This window comes from Moschus berezovskii, chromosome 4 (genome assembly GCF_049115385.1).
Source record: "Moschus berezovskii isolate FMDL1 chromosome 4, NW_MosBer_1.0, whole genome shotgun sequence".
Lineage (NCBI taxonomy): Eukaryota > Metazoa > Chordata > Mammalia > Artiodactyla > Moschidae > Moschus > Moschus berezovskii.
In genome coordinates, this window is record NC_142463.1 from 67,732,163 (window position 1) to 67,753,396 (window position 21,234).

A 21,234-nucleotide genomic window follows, 5' to 3' on the forward strand; every position below is an offset into this window, starting at 1 on the left:
TCCAAATTTGCTGGCATATTGAGTGCAGCACTTTCACAGCATCATCTTTCAGGATTTGAAATAGCTCAACTGAAATTCCATCACCTCCACTAGCTTTGTTCGTAGTGACGCTTTCTAAGGCCCACTTAACTTCACATTCCAAGATGTCTGGCTCTAGGTGAGTGATCACACCATCATGACTATCTTGGTCATGAAGATCTTTTTTGTACAGTTCTTCACTGTATTCTTGCCACCTCTTCTTAATATCTTTTGCTTCTGTTAGGTCCATACCATTTCTGTTTTTTATCGAGCCCATCTTTGCATGAAATGTTCCCTTGGTATCTCTAATTTTCTTGAAGAGATCTCTAGTCTTTCCCATTCTGTTGTTTTCCTCTATTTCTTTGCACTGATCGCTGAGGAAGGCTTTCTTATCTCTCCTTGCTATTCTTTGGAACTCTGCATTCAGATGCTTATATCTTTCCTTTTCTCCTTTGCTTTTCACTTCTCTTCCTTTCTCAGCTATTTGTGAGGCCTCCCCAGACAGCCATTTTGCTTTTTTGCATTTCTTTTCCTTGGGGATGGTCTTGATCCCTGTCTCCTGTACAATGTCACAAACCTCCGTCCATAGTTCATCAGGTACTCTATCTATCAGATCTAGTCCCTTAAATCTATTTCTCACTTCCAATGTATAATTATAGCAAATTTGAGTTAGGTCATATCTGAATGGGCTCGTGGTTTTCCCTACTTTCTTCAATTTAAGTCTGAATTTGGCAATAAGGAGTCCATGATCTGAGCCACAGTCAGCTCCTGGTCTTGTTTTTGCTGACTGTATAGGGCTTCTCCATCTTTGGCTGCAAAGAATATAATCAATCTGATTTCGGTGTTGACCATCTGGTGATGTCCATGTGTAGAGTCTTCTCTTGAGTTGTAGGAAGAGGGTGTTTGCTGTAACCAGTCTGTGTGTGCACTGGGTAGTAAATTCCAGGGGCTTCATATTCATGAATCTGTAAGATGTGTCATTTTCTTCACTTACAGCATGCATAAAAGAGGAGCCACGTCCACTATGTATCTGTCCATTATTTAAGGAAATTAAACCTAAAAATTAATATACTTCCTATTCTAGGTTTCCCAAACTGACACCCAATCCTGAGATACATTCCATTATATTTAAGGATCTGCTGCTGCTGCTGCTAAGTCGTTTCAGTCGTGTCCGACTCTGTGCGACCCCATAGACGGCAGCCCACCAGGCTCCATCGTCCCTGGGATCTCCAGGCAAGAACGTTGGAGTGGATTGCCGTTTCCTTCTCCAATGCATGAAAGTGAAAAGTGAAACTGAAGTTGCTCAGTAAGTGCCCAACTTTTAAGGATCTAATAGACAACTTTATCAACACTAAATGGTCTCTAAGATGTCTTTCAAAGCTATTAATGTGAAGGTTCTAGAGAAATCATGTCAAACCCATCTTCCCTCCTACTAGGATAGCTTCCAAAATTTCCTTTTATGGCTGTTGAGTCATTACTTTGTTCTCAGTGCTTTCAGTTTCATATTACTGTAAATCTGTTAGAGAGGTTGCTTTACTTCTTTCTGTTTGCTAAAGGAAAGCAGGCAAGACCCAGGATATTGAGCTGGTGAAATAGAAGTCTAACTATCTACTGAGAGAAAGAGAAATTTGTTACAGAACCATTCCACCTGAGCTGAGAAGACAACAGGTAAGAACTCTAACTTTTCCTCAAAGCAGATTCTTCAGGGCTAAAGGAGCCCTGATCTGGGAGCAGGAGCCCATGGTAAGATTAGTGCAGGGGTGGGAAGGGATCTGTAATGGTTAGTTTTCTAATAAATGATCAGCATTAAGACTGTAGCTCATCCTGATTTGGGACATTGGTCAGATGAGATCCTGGTGTTAGCATGGGCCATCCCATCTCTGGGTCATGACTGTGCTTGTGTGGAGTTAAGCACCAAGGACACAGGGCTAAGCTGAGTTTGGAATGAATTAGGATTGTCCTTCTCTTTGCTGATGTTGACTGGGGATATAATTGTATTACCATTTTCTTTGATACAACTTGCTCAACACTGATTTGACTGCAGCTAAGAAACTAAAAGGGTGACAGATATGTTACTTTTTTTTCTCACGAGAAGGAAAGAATAGTAAATGAGAAGCAGTGGAAACAGTCACCTGGCACTGTTAGAGACAAGGGAAGAATCTGAAATCCAGAGTGAAAGATGTAGATTTATGAAGACATCATACTCTTTAGTCCTACCTTTGCACTCTATTTTAAAGTGGACATCTTCCTTTAGAAACAGCACAGTTTCACTAGGTTCAATGTGTTGGTGCCAACTCGAGGATGCCTTACACCTTAGGACAGAATGCAGTCCCACCACTTTATAAAAAGCTTTGTCTTTAAAGAACCTACTCTGGAGCAGTGCTAAAGTCACCATTGTTGTTTGCTTTGCCCTCTCTGGGCTCTCAAGGAGTTCTGATCTTGCCTTCTGGAGCCTCTTCCCCTGACTTCCTTGGCTTGGCACTAGCTCCATTCATCACCTACTCTCTGACACTTCTCTCTCTTCTTTTCAGTTTCTTGCCCTTGCTTCCCTTCCCACGCCTCTCTCCTTACCCCTACCTCTCTTCATCTTCTTCCTGCTTCTACTTTTCCTCTGCAAGATGAGAGAAAAGAACAAAACAGAAAACTTAGATTGTGTGGCCGGAAGTATAGCTATTTTCTTTCAATAGCTTTCTTCTCTAGCTCTCTTGACTTCTTCCTGATCTTTTAATCTTTATTTCATTTCTTTCTCCCCTTATATACACACCCGATTTTTAGCAGCATATAATATTAGCAATTGTGTAGTTTATCCCCACTGAGTTGGAGGCTAATTTATTATGATTTAGGTCATACCTGAATGGTCCAGTGGTTTTCCCTACTTTCTTCAATTTAAGTCTGAATTTGGCAATAAGGAGTTCATGATCTGAGCCACAGTCAGCTCCCGGTCTTGTTTTTGCTGACTGTATAGAGCTTTTCCACCTTCGACTGCAAAGAATATAATCAATCTGGCCATCTGATGATGTCCATGTGTAGAGTCTTCTCTTGTGTTGTTAGAAGAGGGTGTTTGTTATGACCCATGAGTTCTCTTGGGAAAACTCTGTTAGCCTTTGCCCTGCTTCACTCTGTACTCCCAGGCCAAATTTGCCTGTTACTCCAGGTGTTTCTTGACTTCCTACTTTTGCATTCCAGTCCCCTATAATGAAAAGGACATCTTTTTGGGGTGTTAGTTCTAAAAGGTCTTGTAGGTCTTCATAGAACCATTCAACTTCGGCTTCTTCAGAGTTACTGGTCGGGGCATAGACTTGGATTACTGTGATACTGAATGGTTAGCCTTGGAGATGAACAGGGATCATTCTGTTGTTTTTGAGATTGCATCCAACTATGACATTTTAGACTCTTTTGTTTACTATGATGGCTACTTCATCTCGTCTAAAGGATTCTTGCCCACAGTAGTAGATGCAATGGTCATCTGAGTTAAATTCACCCTTTCCAGTCCATTTTAGTTTGCTGATTCCTAAAATGTCAACGTTTACTCTTACCATCTCCTGTTTGACCACTTCCAATTTGCCTTGATACATAGACCTATGAACCTGACTCCAGGTTCCTATGCAATATTGCTCTTTACAGATGGACCTTGCTTCCATCACCAGTCACATCTGCAACTGGGTGTTGTTTTTGCTTTGGCTCCATCTCTTCATTCTTTCTGGAGTTATTTCTCCACTGATCTCCAGTAGCATATTGGGCACCTACCGACCTGGGGAGTTCATCTTTCAGTGTCCTATCTTTTTGCTTTTTCATACTGTTCATGGGGTTCTCAAGGCAAGAATACCGGTTTGCCATTCCCTTCTCTAGGGGACTGTATTTTGTCAGAATTCTCCACCATGACCCATCTGTCTTGGGTGGCCCTACACAGCATGGTTCATAATTTCATTGAGTTAGACAAGGCTGTCGTCCATGTGATTAGATTGGTTGGTTTTCTGTGATTGTGGTTTTCAGTCTGTCTGCCCTCTGATGGAGAAGGATAAGAGGCTTATGGGAGCTTTCTGATTGGAGAGACTGACTGAGCTGGAAACTGGGTCTTGTTCTGATGGTCGGGCCATGCTCAGTAAATCTTTAATCCAATATTCTGTTGATGGGTGGAGCTGTATTCCCTCCTTGCTATTTACCTGGGGCCAAACTATGGTGGAGGTAATGAAGATAATGGCTACCTCCTTCAAAAGATCCCTTGCATGAACTGCTACACTCAGTGCCCCCAACCTTGCAGCAGGCCACCACCGACCCACGCTTCTACCAGAGACGCCTGGACATTCACAGGCAAGTCTGGGTCAGTCTCCCATGGGGTCACTGCTCACTTCCCCAGGATTCTGGTTCACAAAAGGTTCTGTCTGTGCCCTCCAAGAGTCTGTTTCCCAGAATAGAGTTCCAACGAATAGCAAGGAGAGGGAAGAAAGCCTTCTTCAGTGAAAGTGAAAGTGAGTGACTCAGTCGTGTCCAACTCTTTACGACCCCATGACTGTAGCCTACCAGGCTCTTCCATCCATGATAGTTTCCAGGCAAGAATACTGGAATGGGTTGCCATTTCCTTCTCCAAAAATAAAAAAAAAGTGAAAGTTGCTCAGTTGTGTCTGACTCTTTGTGACCCCTATGGACTGTCCATGGAATTCTCCAGGCTAGAATATTGGAGTGGGCAGCCTTTCCTTTCTCCAGGGGATCTTCCCAACCCAGGGATCAAACCGGGGTCTCCTGCATTGCAGGTGGATTCTTTACCAACTGAGCTATGAGGGGATCAGTGCAAAGAAAGAGGAAAACAATACAATGGGAAAGACTAGAAACCTCTTCAAGAAAATTAGAGATACCAAAGGAAGATTTCATGCAAAGATGGGCTCAATAAAGGACCGAAATGGTATGGACCTAACAGAAGCAGAAGATATTAAGAAGAGGTGGCAAGAATACACAGAAGAACTGTACAAAAAAAGATGTTCACGACCCAGATAATCACGATGGTGTGATCACTCACCTAGACCCAGACATCCTGGAATGTCAAGTGGGCCTTAGGAAACATCACTATGAACAAAGCTAGTGGAGATGATGGAATTCCAGTTGAGCTATTTCAAATCCTAAAAGATGATGCTGTGAAAGTGCTGCACACAATATGCCAACAAGTTTGGAAAACTCAGCAATGGCCCCAAGACTAGAAAAGGTCAGTTTTCATTCCAATCCCAAAGAAAGGCAATGCCAAAGAATGCTCAAACTACCGCACAATTACACTCATCTCACACACTAGTAAAGTCATGCTCAAAATTCTCCAAGCCAGGCTTCAACAATACATGAACTGTGAACTTCCAGATGTTCAAGCTGGTTTTATAAAAGGCAGAGGAACCAGAGGTCAAATGCCAACATCCATTGGATAATCAAACAAGCAAGAGAGGTCCAGAAAAACATCTATTTCTGCTTTATTTATTTATGCCAAAGCCTTTGACTGTGTGGATCACAACAAACTGGAAAATTCTGAAAGAGATGGGAATGACCTGCCTCTTGAGAAATCTGTATGCAGGTCAGGAATCAACAGTTAGAACTGGACATGGAACAACAGACTGGTTCCAAATAGGAAAAGGAGTAGGTCAAGGCTGTATATTGTCACCCTGCTTATTTAACTTATATGCAGAGTACATCATGAGAAACACTGGGCTGGATGAAACACAAGCTAGAATCAAGATTGCCAGGAGAAATATCAATAACCTCAGATATGCAGATGACACCACCTTTATGGTAGAAAGTGAAGAAGAACTAAAGAGCCTCTTGATGAAAGTGAAAAAGGAGAGTGAAAAAGTTGGCTTCAAGCTCAACATTCAGAAAATTAAGATCATGACATCCAGTCTCATCAATTCATGGCAAATAGATGGGGAAACAGTAGAAACAGTGGCAGACTTTATTTTTGGGGGCTCCAAAATCACTGCAGATGGTGACTGAAGCCATGAAATTAAAAGACTATGTGTTCCTTGGAAGGAAAGTTATGACCAACTTAGACAGCATATTAAAAAGCAGAGACATTACTATGCCAACAAAGATTCGTCTAGTCAAGGCTATGGTTTTTCCAGTGGTCATGTATGGATGTGAGAGTGGGACTGTGAGGAAAGCTGATCACCGAAGAATTGATGCTTTTGAACTGTGGTGTTGGAGAAGACTCTTGAGAGTCCCTTGGACTGCACGGAGATCCAACCAGTTCATCCTAAAGGAAATGAATCCTGAGTATTCATTGGAAGGACTGATGCTGAAGCTGAAACTCCAATACTTTGGCCACCTGCAGCAAAGAGCTGACTCATTGGAAAAGACCCTGATGCTGGGAAAGATTGAAGGCAGGAGGAGAAGGGAAGGTAGAGGATGAAATGGTTGGATGACGTCACTGACTCGATGGACATTAGTTTGAGTAAACTCTGGGAGCTGGTGATGGACAGGGAGGCCTGGCGTGCTGCAGTCCATGGGATCAGAAGGAGTTGGACACTACTGAGCAACTGAAATGAACTGAATTTACTGTGAAGCTAATGAATTTTAAGTTTCAGAGCCCCTTGCTTCTACAAGCCCAGAGCAAGCTTTTGGAAGAGTTGTAAGCCATGTGTTTCACAAGGTTACAGATTTTTATAAAATTTGCTATAGTAAGTTCCACGTCTAGAAAGTAAGTGTGAGAAAATCTGTGGGCCATTATTTCAGTAGAAATAATGATAACTAGTGAGAAAATGCATTTCAAATCATTAAAAATTGTTCAGAGACATATATCAAGTGATGAACATTTATTCATGAAATTATTTTTTCAGAGTAAGAATTAATGAATAAAAAAATAAATATTGACTCTTCACACAAAGTTAGGAAATGCAACAAATCTCTCTGAATCCTATTCTGTTTTACATTTAATGTCTAGTATAAATTCCACCTCAATGCAGGAGACTACAGTTCTATTCCTGGGTTGGGAAGATCCACTGGAGAAGGGATAGGCTACCCATTCCGGTGTTCTTGGGTTTCCCTGGTGGCTCAGCTGGTGAAGAATGTGCCTGCAATGCAGGAGACTTGGGTTCGATATCTGTGTTGGGAAGATCCCCTGGAGAAGGGACAAGCTGCTTACTGCAATATTCTGGCCTGGAGAATTCCATGGACTGTATAGTCCATGGGGTTGCAAAGAGTCGGACTCAACTGTGCAATTTTCACTTTTATAAATTTTTAAATGTGACTCCAAACAGAAGATTTCCATGGTAAATTAAATGGAAGATACTGTTCATGAGGGTGATTGTATGTCGATAAATCACTGTCATATCAATATTTTTAATGGGCTACTTTGATAATACTTCTCCAATTTTCAAAAGGAAACAGATTTTACCCTCATCTATCTCACTGTTGACATAAATGGTCAAGGTTTTTTGTGATTGTCCGAAAAAATCACCAGATGCATTAGGATCATCTTTCTTTTTGCTGATGTTGACTGTGGTAACTAGGCACACAGTTATATCGTGGGGATTTTGACATTCCTACTTCTGAACGCAAAATGAAAACTGATGAAAGCTCTTGATCTGTTTAGACTGGAAATTCTAATTCATCCCATATCTTCCCTTGCAGACAAAGGGACATGGCCTCAGAGATCCACATGCCAGGCCCAGAGTGCCTCATTGAGAACACTAATGGGCGACTGCTGGTTAATCCGAAAGCTCTAAAGATCCTGTCTGCCATTAGGCAGCCTGTTGTGGTGGTGGCTATCGTGGGCCTCTACCGCACAGGCAAATCTTACCTGATGAACAAGCTGGCCGGGAAGAACAAGGGTGAGTGACACCAGCAAAGCCGAGCCAAGTCCCTTCTGTCCACCCACTCCCAGCATGCAGGACAGTGATGTGAGGAGAGGAAGTGAGAGACCTGGGAGGAATATTGAAAGCTAACTTTCAGTCCACAGTTATGTTCATATTGTCACTATGACCTGTATCAGATCGCAGCTCTTTGCACTTAGTTTCTTTTTTTAAAAACATAAATTGTTCCTTTCCTAGAAAGACAAATGTGGTAATAAAAATAAGTAATATATATAATAATAAACTACAAGACAGTTACAAAAATATTCATGTAGTGAGAGCATTTCCATTGATCTTTAAGATTTAAAAAATGTTTCAATATGTATTGATTATTCTTGTTTCTTTTCTTATTTTTAACTGTTGTTAAGTTATACATGGGCTTCCCCAGTGGCTCAGCAGGTAAAGAATCCACCTGCAATGCAGAGATGCAGGAGACCCGGGTTCAATCCCTGGGTAGGGGAGATGCCCTGGAGGAGGGCATGGCAACCCACTCCAGTATTCTTGCTGGGAAAATCTCATGGACAGAGGAACCTGGTGGGTTACAGTCCATGAAGTCCCAAAGAGTCAGACACGGCTGAAACTACTAAGCACACACTCATGCAGGACACACATATCATAAAATTTACCACAAAATTTACCATTGTAACTGTTTTTAAAAATTCTGTGGTATTAAGTAAATTCACACTGTTGTATAAACATTATTAACATCCATCTTCATATATTTCCACCAATAGGAATTCTGTACCCCAATAAATAATAATGCCCCAGCCCTTGACAACCACCACTCTATATTGTCTATAAATTTGACTGGTCTTGGAAGCTCATTTAAAGAATCATACATTATTTGTCTTTTAGTGATAGGTTTATTTCACTGAGCATGATGTCTTCAAGGTCCAACAATGTTGTAACATGTATCAAATTCTTTTCCTTTTTAAGGCTGAATAATTGTATGTGATACCGATTTGCTTATCCAGTCATCCTTTTTATGGACATCTGGACTGTTTCCTCATTTTGACTACTGTTAATAATGTTACTAAGAACATGAGGGTTCAAATATCTGTCCTGTCCCTGCTTTCACTTCTTTTGGGTATACACCAAGAGGTGGAATTGCTGGATCATATGATAATTCTATGCTAAACTTTTCATTTATTTATTTTTTGCCAGTGAGAAATAAGTTTATTCCTACAGCATAAAAATCTGTCCTCTGGGATTCATTGAACTCTTGGAGAGCATTTTCTGCCTCCTGCTGGTTCTGGAAGCATGTTCCCTGCAAAACTTTTTAAAGAAATCACCATATTATTTTCCACAGAAACTATACCATTTTACATTCTCACCAGAAACAACAATTGTTCTAATTTCTCCACATTTTTGCCAACATTTGTTACTTTCTAGTTTTTTGATAATGGCCTTCCTAATGCGTATGAAGTAGTATATCACTGTGGTTTTCTAAAATAAAAATTTTTTATATTATCAAATTAATTTGTGTTAAAATTTCCAATTTTATTATAAATATCAATTAATTTTCAGGGTTCATATAAGATGTATACTATGTTTTGTTGCCCTTTTTTCGAAGTACAGTTGATTTACAAAATTTTGTTAGTTGTAAGCGTATAGCAAAGTGATTCAGCTATATATACATATTTTTTTTTTCAGGTTATTTTCCATTATAGATTCTTTCAAGACAGTGTGGTTTTGCTTTGTACTTCCCTAATGACTAGGAATGTTGAGCATCTTTTCATGTGTTCATTGGTCTTTTGAATAATTTCTTGGGAGAAATGTCTATCAAGTCATTTGCTCATTTTTTAAATGGGTTGACCTTTAATTTATTTGTGTTAAATTGTAAGACTTCTTTATATAATATGTGTCTCAATCCTTTATCAGATTTATGACTAACAAATATTTCCTCCCAATTTGTGTATTATCTATTTAACTCTCTTAATAGTGTCCTTTGATACACAAGTGTTTTAATTTGGATGAAGTCCAACTTATATATTTTTATTGTTATTTATGTTTTTGGTACCATTTCCATGAAATCATTGCTAAATCCAATATTGTGAAGTTTTTCTCCTGTATTTTCTTCTACGATCTTCATAGTTTTAACACATTATACAGCTCTTACATATAGGCCTTTGATCCATTGGAGTTAATTTTTGTAGAAGGAAAGCTTTCTGTCTTTCATCGTTGAATACTATGTTGGCTATGGTTTTTTATATAACTTCTATTATGCTAAGATTTTCCTTAAATTTCTAGTTTGTTGATTGTTTTCCTCATGAAAAGGTTTTACATCTTTTTAAGTATTTGATATTCTAATTGCCCTGTTTCTCTGATTGTAAGATTAATACTTGTTGTGGTTTCAGTTCTCCTAAACTTGATTTTGTTAACTTGCATCCCAACTTCCAGAACCAGCTGATATTAGAATTCCACCCTCTCTTTTCCCCACGCCCCCTTGCAGGCTTCTCTCTGGGCTCCACAGTGCAGTCTCACACGAAGGGCATCTGGATGTGGTGTGTGCCTCATCCCAAGAAGCCAAACCGTACTCTAGTTCTGCTTGATACTGAGGGCCTGGGGGATGTGGAGAAGGTAAGGAATGAGGTTCCAATTTGGACTAAGCCCCTCATGTCTGAATGTCCTCTACACTTTTAATTTTCCTTTAAATAAGACCTTTGTTTAACCACATTTTTTCATTTCTGTTTATATGCTATGAAACCAAGTTAGGAACCAGGGGTTAGGAAAATATTCATAAGGCAGAATCCTAGAAGAAGACCATAGTGGTCAGTAGACAGTATCCCAATTAATAAAAAGCTATAAGCTAAGCCAGTTAACACAGATGCATAAAGGGAGTACAGATAAACTCAAAGTGATGAATTTTATCTTGCAAAGAACTTTAGTTAAGGATTTAGGTTCCAAAGACCCATACCTTTGGCTTTAAATTTAAAGTCTGTCAGTAACTCAGGGACTTTTGTAAATTATTTGACCTTTTTAACCTCAGCTTTCTGATCTGTAAACCAGATGTATTAGATCTACATTTGCCTCAAAGTATTGTTTGGAATATTTATAAGATAAGAAATGGGAAGTGTTAGGTGAACAACAATATCCAGTTGAGATAGAAACAAGTATTAGTGCCCTAACATTAAGACAATTTTTCTGTAAAAGTAAAGAGAAAAATTAAATTTAAATTTCGTTTAAGACCTTAGACTGTCTACCCACAATGACCATTTTTTTGCAGTTATCTACCAATGATCATAAGAGGGTCTAATGAGAATCAGGGTAAAACAAAGCACATCAGAAAACTATTCAAAGTCATTTTTGCTTGGATTTGGTTTTCTTTGCCACTGATCTTGAAAAAAGAAAAAAACTCACATTAAATGAGCGTCCTTTTACTACTGCTGATCAGGAAAGTGCCATAAGAATGAAACACAGTCCTGGTAAAATATGTTCTGATTTCCAGGGTGACAACCAGAATGACTCCTGGATCTTTGCCCTAGCAATCCTCTTGAGCAGCACTTTTGTGTACAATAGTATGGGAACTATCAACCAGCAGGCCATGGACCAACTGCAGTATCCTTTTGGGATCCAAACCGCATCAAAGTCAGAGGGGAGACCAAAATTTAAAAAACAGCTGACTGACTACAAATCCTGGTGAAACAAACACGAGAAATATAAAAAAAAAGAATTCAGTGGCAAGGGGAAAATCCTATAACCTACTGAAGAATTGGTGCTTGGGATACTTGGGTTAAGAACAAAGGAGAAACAAAGGTTTTGTATGTGGAACTAATATAGGATGGGGGGGTACTCTTCATTCATGCCAGTTTTCCTTATTTTGCTACTCAGCTATGTGACGGAGCTGACAGATAGAATCAGGGCAAGATCCTCACCTGATGTGGATGGGGATGAGGATTCAGCTGACTTTGTGAGCTTCTTTCCAGACTTTGTATGGACACTGAGGGATTTCTCCCTCGACTTGGAAGCAGATGGACAGTCCATCACAGCAGACGAGTACCTGGAGATTTCACTCAAGCTTAAGAAAGGTAAAGGGGACTTAGAATTGGTAAACAGATGACAAAACACTGAAACTATTGTTCCTTAGTTTTCTATCAACAGTTGTCTTCTATTTAGTTTCTATTTCTTCTCAAGGGGTGATTCAGTTCAGTTCAGTTCAGTCGCTCAGTCGTGTCCGACTCTTTGCGACCCCATGAACCACACAGCACGCCAGGCCTCCCTGTCCATCACCAACTCCCGGAGTTCACTCAAACTCATGTCCATAGAGTCGGTGATGCCATCCAGCCATCTCATTCTCTGCTGTCCCCGTCTCCTCCTACCCCCAATCCCTCCTAGCATCAGACTCTTTTCCAGTGAGTCAACTCATCGCATGAGGTGGCCAAAGTACTGGAGTTTCAGCTTTAGCATAAGTCCTTCCAATGAACACCCAGGAGTGATCTCCTTTAGAATAGACTGGTTGGATTTCCTTGCAGTCCAAGGGACTCTCAAGAGTCTTCTCCAGCACCACAGTTCAAAAGCATCAATTCTTCGGCGATCAGCTTTCTTCACAGTCCAACTCTCACATCCATACATGACCACTGGAAAAACCATAGCCTTGACTAGACGGACCTTGGTTGGCAAAGTAATGTCTCTGCTTTTTAATATGCTATCTAGGCTGGTCATAACTTTCCTTCCAAGGAGTACGCGTCTTTTAATTTCATGGCTGCAATCAGCATCCGCAGTGATTTTGGAGCCCAAAAAAATAAAGTCTGACACTGTTTCCACTGTTTCCCCATCTATTTCCCATGAAGTGATGGGACCAGATAAGTAATGCCCTGGTGGCTCAGATGGTAAAGCGTCTGCCCGCAATGTGGGAGACCCGGAGTTCGATCCCTGGGTTGGGAAGATACCCTGGAGAAGGAAATGGCAACCCACTCCAGTATTCTTCCTGGAAAATCCCATGGACAGAGGAGCCTGGTAGGCTACAGTTCATGGGGTCGCAAAGAGTCGGACACGACAGAGCGACTTCACTTTCACTTTCAATGCTTGTTTACTCTCTGAATTAATAGATTTGGTTTTAGATTATTTTTTTCCCTGTTCTAAGAATAAACTTCTTTTTCGTTTACCTTTCCCTGTGCTGTGATTAGATTGATATCTCCATGCTTTGGGCTTGTGATGGTGTAATTAGCCAAAGAATAGGAGTAGAATGGTCATTTATTTGTAGAAAAGAAATGCAAGCATGAACCATGCACAGTTCAGGGTGGTAAAGGATTGCCACAGGCAAATATTATCCAATCTAGCCTGCCAGTTGGTTTGTAAATAAGATTTTATTGGAATAATGTCATACTCATTCATTTATAGTTTCTCTATGACTGCTTTTAGGCTACAATAGGAGACTTGAGTACTCAGAAAAGAGACCATCAAATATTTACTGTTTGACCCTTTATGGGAAATGTTTGCAAGACCCTCCATTAGGCAAATTCCTTTTTTCTTCCTCCAGGTACCAGCCCGAAAGATAAAACTTTTAATCTGCCTCGACTCTGTATCCGAAAGTTCTTCCCAAAGAAGAAATGCTTCATCTTTGATCGGCCCACTCAGAGGAAGAAATTGGGCCAGCTTGAGGAACTGTGTGACGATGAGCTGGACTCCGAATTTGTGCAACAAACTGCCGACTTCTGTTCCTACATCTTCAGCAATTCCAAAACTAAAACTCTCTCAGGAGGCATCAAGGTGGATGGACCTCGTGAGTCCTCTTCCCAGTCTTCTCTCTCACTAAGACTAAAGGATGGTGTGATAACATCCATGTAGCTTCAAGTTTGAAAAATGCACATCTACCGCTATTATCGTGTTAAATTCTAGGTGGCACCAACACTTCTGATAGGTTTTATTAGTCAGACTTCATAGTTGAGAAAAGATACAAAAGGCAAAGAATAAAAGCTCTAAGAGCTGACAATTGCGCTAGTAAACTGGACCTGCCCTGTCCAACGTGGTTTTCACTAGACAAGTGTGCCTATCTAAATGTAAATGTAGCTAATAAAAAATATAGAAATTTAACATTCTGATCACACAGCTATGTCTCAAGGGCTCACACTACCTGAGGCTAGTGGCTCCCACCCTGGACAGCACACACAGAACACTTCAATCATCACAGAAGGTTCTCCTGGACAATGTTCTGCTAGAATAAACCAAAAGGAGGACTCATTTTGATTTGCTCCACAAATATGAATCCAATGTTTCCCATGGACTTACCAGGGCTGATGACACAGACTTAAATGAGAGAGATATGGTTTCTGGCCTAACAGTGCCTGCTGCTAAAGTGAATGCACTGAATGAATGCAGCTTCGCTATCTAGAAGAGAGGTTCTCAACCTTTGATATGTTTATGCCACTTGAGGATCTTGCCAAAGAGGAGGGTCTAAGTCAGTCAAACTGGGACAGAGGCTGGGAGTCTGCATTTTTAGCAGGTTTTCAGATCCTGCTGAGGCACTGATGCTGTAAGACAAATGGTTGGTAATAGACATTAGAATTACACAGAATAGAAAGTTTCCTCACTCCTTCTGAAATAAACATCATCATTTGTTCTCTATTGTAGGTCTAGAGACCCTGGTGCAGACCTATGTCAATGCCATCAACAGTGGAGATCTGCCCTGCATGGAGAATGCAGTCCTGGCCTTGGCTGAGATTGAGAACTCGGCCGCAGTGAAAAAGGCCATTGCCCACTATGACCAGCAGATGCGCCAGAAGCTGCAGCTGCCCACGGAAACCCTCCAGGAGCTGCTGGACCTGCACAGGGCCAGTGAGAAAGAGGCCATTGAAGTCTTCATGAGGAGTTCCTTCAAAGATATAGACCAATTATTTCAAAAAGAGTTAGCGGTAATTTTTTTCTCAAGTTTATACAGATTAGGTTCTTAAAAAGTAAAATAATAGAAGAAATGAGATGGGTGCTTATTTTGAGAAAAGTAATTCTCATTAAGTGGTGAAAACCAATCTGTGTTATCATAGAAGAACCAGTTTTATTATGATATATCTTATTATTCACTGAAACTTTTTTCTTTCATGAATAAACAAATATTCTTCCCTATAGTTTCATTACATGCATATATAAGTAGCAGAGCTTCTAATCAAATTACATGCTCATTGTTATCAGCCTCATTGGATATTTTGGCAATAAAGAAAATGTTAGTTTTAGTTATCACAAGCAGACTTACATTGAGCCACGTTAATTTCATATGCAGTCACGGATCTAATGTGAAAAGCTAGAGTTTATCTCCAAAGGTGTACCATATAGCTAGTAATCACTGCTCTGACAGTCACCCCATGGTGAAAGGGCTTTAGTAGAAAGTTAGACTCTGGAGGAAGGATATGATCCTGTTGAGTGCCTATAAGTCTGTCTAGGGGTCAGAGACTTTTTTTTTTTTTGAGAAGCTTTTCCAGAAATTTCAACATCAAGCTAACATCTTTTCACTCCTCTGTTTATTAACACTTCTTATTGTTTTTCATTAAAGGCCCAGCTAGACAAAAGGCGAGATGACTTTTGTAATCAGAATCTTAAAGCATCATCAGATCGTTGCTCTGCTTTACTGAAGGATATTTTCAGTCCTCTAGAAGAAGATGTGAAACAGGGGATTTATTCGAAATCAGGGGGCTATCGCCTCTTCATTGGGAAGATGCAAGAGCTGAAGAAGAAGTATCTTCAGGAGCCCAGGAAGGGCATACAGGTAAGCAAGGTTGATACACTCTCATTCAATAAACACTACAAGGAGCCTGTTACACCAGGTATAACCTATGTGCTCATCCAAGAGTCTGCACTCAATTAACAATTGCATTATAAACTGGATTACCAGATGGATCCAGAATTTCAAATAATGTCATCATTTCTCTCTCTGCCTGTGGCTCCCCCCAGCCCCACACTTCCCTCCCTCCCATCCTCCCTTTACCCCCTTTATTCAGATCCACTTTCTCCATGATGCCTTCATTCTCCAACAAGCTCACGCCATATGGGACCACAGCACCAACAGCTCCAAAATCAAAGCCCTCAGTCTAAAAGAACAGAGGATCACTGTCCACATATACATCAACCTCTTATAAAGGATTCTGCTCAGGAGGGCGCCTTGCTTGGCCAGTCTGGAGAATGTGCTCAGCCCAGTGATAGGGAATCTGATCACCAGGCACACCATGGCCAAAAGGAGCAGTTCCTAGAGGGAAAGGTGGTGGGCAAACAGGAATAAGTGCTTACAGCCATTTCCTACTACTAACCCCATTTTGTCCGGGTCCCAGGCTGAGGAGATTCTTCAGGAATACTTGAAGTCCAAGGAGTCTGTGACTGATGCAATTCTACAGACAGATCAGACACTCTCAGAGAAAGAAAAGTTGATTGAAGGTGAGGAGCTAGTCAAGAGACTAGACAGCCCCAAAAGCTCTTAAAAGTTCTAACTAACTCCGCTGGGTGAACCGAGGAGCCTCAAACTGTAGCAACAGGAGAAAAGATGTCTCTTACTTGCTAAAGTCATTTCTGAGTAGGGCATATGCAGCCAGTAGCAACAGTGATAGGTAACTGTCGATGGAAGAAAGAAGCAACTTGGTCTCCACATACATTTTTCTTTTTCCTCTCCCTCCTGACAGTGGAACGCGTGAAAGCGGAATCTGCACAGGCTGCAGCAAAAATGCTGGAGGAAATGCAAATAAAGAACCAGCAGATGATGGAACAGAAAGAAAAGAGCTATCAGGAACACGTGAAACAACTGACTGAGAAGATGGAGAGTGACAGGGCCCAGTTACTGGAAGAGCAAGAGAGGACTCTAGCTCTCAAACTGCAGGTATTTAACTGCAACACCATGTGGTTCCTGTTATTCTGTTTTCCCGCCACACTCCCTGTTCACAAACATGGCCCAGCAGTGAGAACCTGAAGCCCAGAAGAAGGACCTTGCATGCTTACTTGTACTTTTTAGTCCCCATTTGTCTGCCTGAACTGGCCCCTACAGTGTCTTGTTACTAAAAGATTTTACTTGCAGTTATGTCACACCTAGTCTTTTATCACTATATCTGTCAATCATGGTAGCTGTTATCTGCTAGGCATCAAAAAAAAGGGTCTGATCCATATCAAAGCATGTCCCTAATACTTAGGAGATGAAAGAAAGGTTCAGACAAGACTAAATAACTTTTATAGGGTCACAGTGCTTGGGGAGATATCTGAACTGTCTTCACCACTTAGAGGAATCCATGATTTTTTTTTTTTTTCTGTCACAACTGGTATGACTTAGCTGTAAGAAATCCTTCATAAGCAGAAGGACTCCTTAACTCACACCGCTGTGTCTATCTGTCACTCCTACTGGTTTCCTATGCCCTGCTCCTAGTATGTGTTGAGCTGTGCAGAAATGCAGTATGGTTAAGTCTGGGACCCTGATTCCCGCACCTATATTTTGGTCCTTCTTCCACCAAGTTGTGGAAGCTTAGATCAAATTTCCTGATCTAAGATTCAGACAATGTATCAGATTTTGGAAATCCTTCTATTTCTGTGTTATTGTGTATGTGTCCGTATTAAAAAATAAAAATACATAGATAAGACTCAAAGCCAAACAATTCATTAAGATTGTCCACAAAGGTTGTAGACAAATAATGGGAGAAAAAAATTAAGACTGCTAAGTGAGATTTATCAACATATCAGGAAGAACTTTTATCAGGAGATATAAGTTAAAATTTTTTCTTAACTCAGGGAGACTCAGGAAAAGCAATCACAGAGATAGAAGACTTAAGAGACGGTATAATGAAAATTAATGACAGAGAAAATTTCATGAAGAAACTAAATATTTTTGAGTAACATGGAAACTTATATTACCATATGTAAAATAGATAGCCAAGAGGAATTTGCTGTATGGCTCAGGAAACTCAAACAGGGGCTCTGTATCAACCTAGAAGGGTGAGATGGGGAGGGAGATGGGGGGGGAGTTTTAAAAGGGAGGGGATATGTGTATCAGTTCAGTTCAGTTCATTTCAGTCGCTCAGTCATGTCTGACTCTTTGCGACCCCATGAATTGCAGCACACCAGGCCTCCCTGTCCATCACCAACTCCCGGAGTTCAATCAAACTCATGTCCATTGAGTCGGTGATGCCATCCAACCATCTCATTCTCTGTCGTCCCCTTCTCCTCCTGCCCTCAATCCCTCCCAGCATCAGAGTCTTTTCCAGTGAGTCAACTCTTCGCATGAGGTGGCCAAAGTATTGGAGTTTCAGCTTTAGCATCAGTCCTTCCAATGAACACCCAGGACTGATCTCCTTTAGGATGGACTGGTCGGATCTCCTTGCAGTCCAAGGGACTCTCGAGAGTCTTCTCCAACACCACAGTTCAAAAGCATCAATTATTTGGTGATCAGCTTTCTTCACAGTCCACCTCTCACATCCATACATGACCAATGCAAAAACCATAGCCTTGACTAGATGGACCTTTGTTGGCAAAGTAATGTCTCTGCTTTTTAATATGCTATCTAGGTTGGTCATAACTTTCCTTCCATACCTATGGCTGATTCATGTTGAGGTTTGACAGAAAACAGCAAAATTCTGTGAAGCAATTATCCTTTGATAAAAAATTAATTAAAAGTAAAAAAAAAATAATCCTTGACTGTGGAAACCAGATAGTAGTTAGAGATTTACTTAATGATATACACTATTCAGTCTCCACTTGTATTTTTTTAGGAACAGTCCCGACTACTACAGGAAGGATTCCATGAAGAGAACAGACGACTTCATAATGAAATACAGAATCTCCAGAAGAAGATGAATAAACGAAAGAAGGGATGTTTCCTAAGCTAAAGAGTTAAAGAATAGAGCTTTGCTGGTCACTCTTATCCAAGGCATTACTCAAGAAGTTTAAAACTAAGAAGTGTCACCATACTTGATAATATTTAGGTTTCGCATACTACATTAATATTTGCAAAGACACGCAGTTCTCTAATTTAAATCATGTGCATCTTCCTCACAATATTGTAAACTGTGGAGCAAGATGCACTTTGCCTCTGTGCCAGCACAGGAGGTATCATAAGCTGGTACCACCCAGGAACTTCTTCTTCCAGATAACCACTAGTCAGACAAGTGTATACTGAGCAAAGTCTTAGGTCAAAGTCTTGGGACATAGTTGGTCAGGACTTTGACCAAATGCACAAGAGGTTGGAAAGAACCATTCTAGCTTCTAGTGAAGGCAGTATATGGTATCCCCTTGTTTCAAGACTGCACAGTCTGTCAGTAGTGATGTGACTCCTGGGTACCTGAAAAGGGGCAGTGCTTACTGGTGAATCCCAAGCTAAAGCAAATCACCTTGTATAGTGATCTAGAAGGTCTGCAGAATTTCCACAGAAAGATGGAAGAAACCATTAGTATGATTGTAACTTGGGTCATAAATAAATGGGCTAAAAAAGGAAACTTTCCCTTATTCATTTCACACAGATTATAATTTTAATTAATTAATAATTTTAATGGGACACTTTAGAACTTCAAGTGACACTAGACTAAACATAGTAACAGGATGACAATTATACAATGTGTGTTTGTAGCCATTTATAACTTGCAAAGATGAGATTGAAATGATGACAGATAATGTGTTAGAAAACTGAGCTAAATTAATTATTAAATTGTTCATTACCCTGAAGTTTAGGCTGTTGTTTCCCAATTCTTGAGTCATACTTGAAAGTCTCCTTACTTTCCCCCAAGAGAATACGGGTTGTTTTTGACTTCTTTTGATCAGTAAAATAATGCTCTTGGTATTCAGTTCAGTTCAGTTCAGTTCAGTTGCTCAGTCATGTCCGACTCTTTGCGACCCCATGAATTGCAGTGCACCAGGCCTCCCTGTCCATCACCAACTCCCGGAGTTCACCCAAACTAATGTCCATCGAGTCGGTGATGCCATCCAGTCATCTCATTCTCTGGCATCCCCTTCTCCTCCTGCCCCCAATCCCTCCAGCACCAGAGTCTTTTCCAGTGAGTCAACTCTTCGCATGAGGTGGCCAAAGTATTGGAGTTTCAGCTTTAGCATCAGTCCTTCCAATGAACACCCAGGACTGGTCTCCTTTAGGATGGACTGGCTGGATCTCCTTGCAGTCCCAGGGACTCTCGAGAGTCTTCTCCAACACCACATTTCAAAAGCATCAATTCTTCAGCGATCAGCTTTCTTCACAGTCCAACTCTCACATCCATACATGACCACTGGTCTTGGTATTACTTAGGACTTTATCACAACTGTCAAAAGCCCTAGGTAAGTGCTTAAAACTTCTCAGAGCAATGAATTATTTCAGTTTGGAAGTAAAAATGTAAAATGTTGAAATTTACATTTCTGATTTTTTAAAGTTTTCCACCAAAAAAAAATAATGTTTTAGTTTATATAACCATGATTGGCTAATGTTTTAAAATCTGGGATAGTAACTATTCATAAGTATGTCCTCAACTCTGCCATAAAGCAACCACAAATGATACATAAATGGGTGGTATGCCTATGTTCCAAGAAAACATTGCTTTAAAATACAGCTGGCACTCAGAAGCCATAAGTTGCAGACTCTTGCTTTATATAATAGAAACATTCATCAAAGTTTTTCAAATCTGCCTTATGCTCCTTACATTTGTAAGGAATATAGGGATTACATCCCATATGTTAGCATTGTGAAAAAGATTATACAGTGTTTCAAAATATTACATGATGAGAGAAAAGCAGGGAAGCAGCTAATGCCACTGAATCTACATTAATAAACCTGCTTGTTCTGGTTGCCTTGGGAGCTTTTTTTCCATTGAATCTTCCCTTCATTTTCCATCAGCATGGAGAATACCTCCTTCCACACTTAGGCAAGTGCTGATAAACAGCAGACTTTTACTCAACTGCAGCTTCATAGGGGAACACATAAGACTCAAGCATATTAAGTGGAGTATTTATGTAAATACACTCTGTAGTTCCCACACTGCACGGCAACAAAGGAGTAAACCAAATACATTTTTATTAGTTAAAGAAACTTCATTGTAGAAAAGAGTAACTCTGCATTTAAAACCTAATAGTGGTTTCTTTGTTAATCATTTAAAAATAAGAAAATTAAAGCTAAACAAAAGTAACTTCCTTTCTAGTTTTGTAGCATGAGTTTCTATACCAGATTATAAGCTATAGTATTACATAAACTAAACTCCATACATTGCAGAATTAATGTGACCTCTATGACCCTATACATTTTTATCTGCCTCTAGAAGATCAAGCATGCATTCATAAGCAGAATTTATGAGAAGACTGAGATGAGAAATCTATATTCCTGTTTGCCATGATGCAGCATTTTTCCTTATTTGTGTCCATGTTAAGAGGAGGCCAATGAAATGGAGAAGCTGCCATCATAGGATGGCAAGCACTGAGCCATCACCTGAGTCTAGTTCTGAAACAGGTTTCCAGTAGCAGA

The 21,234-nt window shown here is 40.3% G+C and overlaps 1 protein-coding gene across 1 annotated transcript; it reads left to right on the top strand.

Moving 5' to 3' along the window:
* The first annotated feature begins 1,527 nt into the window (after positions 1-1,527).
* On the top strand, positions 1,528-19,457 carry LOC129541170 (guanylate-binding protein 1-like). Its single transcript, XM_055402898.2, has 11 exons — positions 1,528-1,686; positions 7,621-7,820; positions 10,294-10,421; positions 11,290-11,399; positions 11,673-11,869; positions 13,321-13,563; positions 14,412-14,692; positions 15,325-15,537; positions 16,097-16,199; positions 16,442-16,635; positions 18,509-19,457. Exons 2-11 carry the CDS (start codon positions 7,631-7,633, stop codon positions 18,623-18,625), a joined length of 1,776 nt encoding a protein of 591 aa, XP_055258873.2. The 5' UTR covers positions 1,528-1,686; positions 7,621-7,630; the 3' UTR covers positions 18,626-19,457.
* The last annotated feature ends 1,777 nt before the right edge of the window (positions 19,458-21,234 follow it).